The 7,582-nt window shown below is 39.4% G+C and overlaps 1 protein-coding gene across 1 annotated transcript in view; it reads left to right on the top strand.

The window, feature by feature from the left end:
- Positions 1-7,582, top strand: part of LOC112054400 (cell growth regulator with RING finger domain protein 1) — a 49,103-nt gene that overhangs the window by 33,994 nt on the left and 7,527 nt on the right. Inside the window, exons 5-6 of the mRNA XM_052888036.1 lie at positions 3,234-3,341; positions 3,450-3,606. Of these exons, the coding sequence (XP_052743996.1) occupies positions 3,234-3,341; positions 3,450-3,606 (265 nt within the window). The remainder of the gene's footprint in view (positions 1-3,233; positions 3,342-3,449; positions 3,607-7,582) is intronic.

Raw genomic sequence — 7,582 nt, forward strand, 5'->3', positions numbered from 1 at the left:
ACTTGTGGATATCTTACGAAACCTTTATTTTTTTCCAAAATAAAATTAAGTCATTATCCACAAGTAACATATTACTTGTGGATATCTTACGAAACCTTTATTTTTTTCCAAAATAAAATTCAGTTATTATCCACATTATCCACAAGTAACATATTACTTGTGGATAATGTAGCTTTCGAAGGGTATAAGAATTTTTGAAATCGGTCCAGTAGTTTTTTAGCCTATTCATTACAAACAAACAAACATACAAACAAAGTTTTTCTCTTTATAATATTAGTATAGATGAAGGTTAGATAAGCCAAACTTTTCCATTACGAGTATGTTGAAGGCATTTCTGCCACAAAAGTATCAATTCTAGCTAAATTATTAACTGTCTGGGGATTTGCTACATTTTTTTAACTCGGTAAACCGTAAACAACGTTAGGTTAGACAAATTAATAGCTATAACATTTCATATTTATTATAAGCTATGAAAAACAAACGTAGAATTAACCTGTCTTTTTTAGAGTTAATTATAGCGGCCAATTTAGTGTCTAGTTTTTCGTCGTTTTAACCAACCTTTAATTATTAATAATATTTTAAGCAAAACTCTGACGTCGCTACAGATTATGTAGTTTTTTAATATTAGCGCGAAAACGCAGGGGTCATGGGCACTATAAATGTTATTTTTTTGCTTTTTATGTTTATTTTTAATTTTATTAAATTTTGTTTCCATAACAAGTAGGTATACTAAATATTTGGAAGATAAATGAATGTTTTTTTGGAGCCAATTATAGCGGACAAATCATTGTCTAGTTTTTTCGCCGTTTTTTAACATTTAATTATTATTTTAAGCAAAATTCCGATGTCGCTACAGATTATACATCGAGTAGGTTTTTATTATTAGCGCGAAAACACAGGTCATGGGCATTATAATTTCTTTTTTCTTTTATACTAAGTTTAACTTAAAGTACAAATTAAAAATAAGTCGCTTTTACGTGCTCTGCGAGGCACGGGGTTGAAACACCACCAACTTCCCAACTCCGGGCTGAGAATTTTTACTGAGAATTTCTTGTAAGAAATAAAAGCACAAGCCACATGGGTGAACCGCTGGACCAAGGAGGCAGTTAAACTTTCATTTAACAACCCATATTCGGCTCACTTAAAAGCACGAGTCTCCTCTCAGAATGAGAGGCGTTAGGCTAATAGTCCACCAAGCTGGCCCATTTCATTGAGAAAAATATCAGGTATGCAGGTTTCCTCACGATGTTTTTCCTTCACCGTTTGAGGCACGTGATATTTCATTTCTTAAAATGCACACAACTGAAAAGTTGGAGGTGCATGCCCCGGACCGGATTCGAACCCACACCCTCTGAATCAAAAGCAGAGATCATATCCACGTATCAGTTAATCTTTAGTCGGCTGAAATGTAACAAACATAATTTCGCGTTTACCATGTTTGTGTGTATTGCACAATATCTCGAAGGTCTTACTCAAACGAGCGTATTAAAAAAAAAACTCGTTGTCTGTGTTTACTAAATCATTGGGGTGCGACGGTAAAAATGATAGCTTCGTTAATCAGAGACCCTCGATTCAATTCTTAGAAAAATTTGAGATCTTGTCTAAAGTCTGAAAATAGACATGAATTATTATTAACAGATGCCCAACTAGATTTTTGTCGTTTGTTTGTTTGTTTTTGTTTGTTGTATAGTCAATCTACTCCAGGAAAAATGGCGACCCCGCACCAGAAAGCGACCACCCACTAGATAGACTGGGGACACAAAAGTGGGTTGCAGGGAACTGTTGGATGCTGGCGGCTTGAGACCGTTTTATTTGGAAGTACATGCAAGAGACTTATGTCTAACTGTGGACGTCCATCGGCTGTTAATAATGATGAATGATGATGATGATGACTCCAGCTGGCCTATTCACAAACTGTGGTTTATTATCAACGTAATATCGTCATCAACCCATATATTCGGCTCACTGCTGAGCTCGAGTCTCCTCTCAGAATGAGAGGGGTAAGGCCAATAGTCCACCACGCTGGCCCAATTGAACGGAACGGAAACGGATTGGCAGACTTCACACACGCAGAGAATTGAGATAATTCTCTGGTATGCAGGTTTACTCACGATGTTTTCCTTCACCGATTGAGACACGTAATATTTAATTTCTTAAAATGCACACAACTTAAAAGTTGGAGGTGCATGCCCCGGACCGGATTCGAACCCACACCCTCTGAAATCGGAGGCAGAGGTCATATCCACTGGGCTATCACGGCTCCAACGTAACATAATTGATATCAATTCAATAACAACCGCGTTTTTCATATTCCTTAAAGCCCATTGTTAACGAAAATCATAATATCAAACAATCATGTTAGCAATAGTATATTGAACACGTGACCTATGAATCACTTACAATAGCTAGATGGAAATTTTCATGTACGAATATATACAGTTCTCATAGTTAAAGAATAGACCAGTAAGAAGTTCTTTTTTTTTTATTGTGTAAGTACCGTAGGCTTCTTAACCTCACGGCGTCACCGCAGAAGCATCTCCGTCGGAAAGACTTTCTAAGGGCTTCGCCTCTGAGACTCGGACCTCGGCTTAGACCTTGTCGAGAAAGGGCGAATTCGCCGCGATTCTCTCGTGCGTATTACGCGCGACCGTTGTATCCTCAAGGGGCGTACCAACGCGTGAACTTTGAGGAGGAATTCAGTACGAAACATGGAGTTGACCGTGCACTCGCTCTAGAATTCGCGCGTTAATTGGACGTAACCAGGCGTCCCTAGTATCTCGACTCGCGCGCAATACGCGCGAATCACGCGCGAGTCGAGAGTCTGGCGTAGTGCACGCGATTTACGCGCGTATTTTGAATTCGCGCGATGCTTGTGGACGCGATGTATTGATGTCTAGTACTTCGACAACGCGCGTATGAATTCGCGCGTTACGATTCGCGACGAAATCGCCCCTTTTGGACAAGGTCTTAGAGGGCCTTTATTCGGGAAGGTTGTTTTGGCCTGAGTGTATCAAGCCGGGCGCCAACGAGATCGAGAGAATATCAACTCACGATCTTGGGGGCGCCCACGTCCGGATGACGTCAGATATCAGAGACCTCGTCTTCAAACTCTCTCTCACACAAACATAAGCTACACGGCGAAGACGCTGTGTAGCTTATGTTTGTGTGTAGCAGGAAGTTCGTTTGATGATTTTGCTTAAAACAGTTATAAATATAATGTAATGTTCTTCCAGGTAGCGCTGATAAGTGTGGTGCATATACAGGACGAGCAGTGCCGGCTGCCCAGCGGCATCATTGCGCAGTACCTCAAGCAGGCTAACGGACACTTGTCTTGTTTGAAGGTTTGTTCAACTATCAGTTTATATTTACAGGCTGGGCGAGAATAGATCTTTTCTTTTATAATTGTACAGATTTGTTGCGTCATAAGTTTTTTTTTTCCACTTCGACAGCAACTGTATGTATCGGGTGAGGCGGGCGAGGCAGGCGAGATGGGCGAGGCGGGCGGCTACGCGCGCGGCGAGGCCCTGTGCTGCGTGTGCGCGTCGGCGCCGCTGTCCCGCGCGCTGCTGCCGTGCCGACACGCGTGCCTCTGCGCGCGCTGCTTACGTGAGTGCAGCATATTGTGTGCCGATCAGCAGCAACTGTACGTGTCGGGGTTGAGACAGAGAGATAGGCAAGCGGGCTAGTCAGCGGGATGGTTTATGCGTGAGTGATGGCAAGGAGTGCAATTAATAGGCTAGCAAATCGTGAGAGACGGGCTTAAGAGCGTTAGAGGCTATAAATGTCAATACATAAGATGGACATAGGAGTGGACAATAATTTTCCTATGCTCTTCCCTTTCCCTTTAGTCGTAACATAGACATAAGACAATTTACCCATGTATTAGTTATACCTAAGAAGCGAGGCAGGTTACCTTAGGAAAATTCGTCAAGGACAGGGCAATTCAAGAATTCTGTAGGATTAAACATTATTATCTATTTTTGTTAAAATACAAAGATCTTATATTTACTTCTATATAAATATCTGTCCTTATGTTAACCCCCGTAACCTTTCAGTCGTGAACGTTCGTAGTAGCTCATGCATATTCATATCAGACTAATCATATATTCCGCATGCATTATTAACTAGCTCTTATTATTAACTTCCTATGACGGCCCCTATGAAAGTAGACGGCTAATTTTAATAAGGAATAAGTAATTAGAGGCATATTTGTTTCACTGCTTTTCGAACCTCTTCAGACACCTCAGACTTTCAGACCTCTTCGGCAGATCGCCATTATTAGCAGGGCTTTGGGAAGCAGAGATCCGAGTTCCATCAGAAGATCAGTCCAGGATTAAGGTCATAATTGATCATAAGCAAAGTTCCCCTAAAAGTCCCCTGTCCTTAGGTATTGTTTGTGCCTCCTGCCATTATCCCACGCTAGATAGGGTAAGCACAACATGATTTAATGGTTTTTGGACTATTCGAAGGGTTTTAATTTTTTTTTTTGATTGTCTCTAGTGCCTCCTAGACGGGATGCACTAAGCAATTGCCTGAATAGCTTATAGGCTAATCCTAGCCTGCAGGAGAGTAGTTCTGTCCCTCGACATCCTTCTAACGCTGGCCCAAATCCTTTGTTGACATGGTCCCATTAAGGACTCTACAACAGTCAGAAAAAGAATGTCTTTTACTATACACTCACAAAGGTGTTATGAACTTACTACAGCGAAAAGAAAACTTCCAGCAATAGAAGAACTGTAATAATTATACTGATAGTAATTAGTATCTCCATATCTAGTTTTTACCGTATCATTTACATTTAATTTTAAATTTTAATTTAATCATTTGCTGTTTAATTTTATTATAAATTGTACGCCAAACATGGCGAAAGACATTTATTTGTATGTGTTTTCGGAGCAAATAATTGAATCGAATCCCGTCTTGCTTGCTTTGCAACTCTGCTTGCAGCATAAATAACCATGACGTGGTATTTATATCATCGATGGATCCCATGATGCTGATTGTATATTATCACACAGATTGTGGTCACCTAACCCGCAAATCGATAAAAACAATACGCAAATGTTCGCATAGGTGTCTACATAAAGTATTCATTCGGTATCAGTATGCCATTCACGCGCACGCATATCTGCATCGAGCGACAATTACAAGGTTGCGGTCACGAATACTGATCGACTGATGACTGTGAGGATTACGTTGCCGAGCAGTTTAGATAGAAGACAAGAAAGATATTTCTTCAATAAAGTTTCGCCGAATTTTTCGTCGATACTTTATTGGTTTCTTGCGTAACTGTACTAGCCAATAGGGTGAAGTTGTCCAGTTAAGTAAGTCAAAGCGAATCTTGACTGGATCCGCTACCGCAAGTTATTCAAATCACCCACGATCTTCGATTGATCAAAACCAAAGCAAAAAAAATATTATGGCACCAGTAGCTAATGATACTCGCACATCTGCATCGAGCGACAATTACAAGGTTGCGGTCACGAATACTGATCGAATAATGACTCTGTAAGGATTGCGTTGCCGAGCAATTTAGTCAAATGACAAGGGAGATATATCTTCAATTCAAATCTTTTATAACCAGCTAAAGTTCGCTGAATTTGTCGCCGATACTTTATTGGTTTCTTGCGTAACTGTACTAGCCAATGGGGTGAGTAAGTCAAAGCGAATCTAGACTGGTTCCGCTACCGCTAGTTATTCAAATAACTCAGGATCTTCGAATGATCTGAAGCAGAGCAAAATCGTGATTATGGCGTCACCCACAGCTTTCATTTATCTGATGGCGTGACGTTAAAATGAGTCGTTAAAATATTAGGCTAATATTGATGATGCATGTTTATGCTGGTTGCGTATTATCACATAGATTGTGGTCACCTAACCCGCAAATCGATAAAAACAATACGCAAATGTTCGCATAGGTGTGTACATTAAGTATTCATGCGGTATCAGTATGCCATTCACGCACACGCATATCTGCATCGAGCGACAATTACAAGGTTGCGGTCACGAATACTGATCGACTGATGACTCGGTCGTGAGGATTACGACGAGCTCGTCGACGAGCAGTTTAGATAGGAGACAAGGGAGATATTTCTTCTTTTTTCTCACGAATCCTGAGGTAACCATGTATTTTCCATCCTATGTGTTAATCCAGAGAATTATCTATCTCCATTTCAAATTTAAGTTAAATTGTTTCAGTAGTTGCGTCGTAAAGGAGTACTAAAACATACAGAAACTTTTCAACTACCTACGATTGTATTGAACCAGTGTAGAAAGACTAACTTCTATTTATCCTAAAAATTGTATTATTCCCTATTTACGTTATTGCAGTAGCTCAGGATCTACAACTTTGCGAATAAGTTTAGAAAATTGATTAAAGTTCTTCAAGGTTTAAAATTAGTTTTTAAAAAAATCCCAATTATCTTTTATATGTATGAGCATAATTGGTGACATAATAATTTGTAACTGACACAATAAATACCAACCGATCAATAGATGACATTTAAGTGTCTGTTTTTGTTGAAACCAGTGGGCCTAAGATGCACTATATGAAATAACAAGATAACTTTGTTTCGTCCCATCATAATTAATGAAAATTTGAGGAAAAGAGATCGTGGTATGTAGACAAAAGTAGTAAAAGTGACAGGATCAATAAACTCCACCATTTTTATCTGTAACTAGCGGACCCGCTAGACTAATGTGTACTTCTTCCCTACCCTTCCCTACTTCCACCCCACCCTACACTACCCTACACTACCCCTTTCCTACCCCTATCTATCGATTTTAAGCTAGCCTACCTTGAAACCTGCGAAAAGTCCCATATAAAATTTCATTATCTGTAATGTTGTCAACACTTTTAATATTTTAATCAATAAATTTTACGTGATTTGACCCCTGCATCTCAATGATTGCGATATAGATTAATCGAGCACATATTATGCAACTCTAGATGTCACACTTTGAACTTTTCCACTGCTAAACATAAACAAATGAACAAATAAACATTCCGCGCACGCGCCTCACATCCGATCGCATCGGTGCCAATGCCGCGCGTAAACTTCGTACCTCACCGTCGACCTCTGCTGATCTGTATGGGACAGATAATGACCGATCGCGACCCTACGTGAGAGGTCATACGAGTTAGTGAGCCCTTGTGGGCAGTGTTACCAACCTCCAAAAATATTTATCCCTAAAGGAGATGGTCCTAAATCGTATGGAGCCCAGGATCAGTCATTGTACCCTAGCGGAAATAAAAGAAGATATTTTTTTTAACTATTTTTATACGAATTTACTTTAATTGTTTCGAAATAATATTCATTGTCTCGCAAGAAATGCAACATTATTATGGGTAATAATGGCGGATAGATGACGTTTTCAATGCAGTAATCGATTTGACGTTTGTTGTCATTATTGTCATGTCATAGTTGTTCTATGGGCGCCATCTTGATACAACTCAAAAACTTAGGTTTTATTTTATTTATTTCTTTTTATTTAGTTAGATTTATTCACTTTAATAAATTGTAATAGAATCCTTGTATTTTTTAAATTTTAATGATACGGGGTACAATAGTGGACCTGAAAT

Source organism: Bicyclus anynana, chromosome 21, assembly GCF_947172395.1.
Source record: "Bicyclus anynana chromosome 21, ilBicAnyn1.1, whole genome shotgun sequence".
NCBI classification, from domain to species: domain Eukaryota; kingdom Metazoa; phylum Arthropoda; class Insecta; order Lepidoptera; family Nymphalidae; genus Bicyclus; species Bicyclus anynana.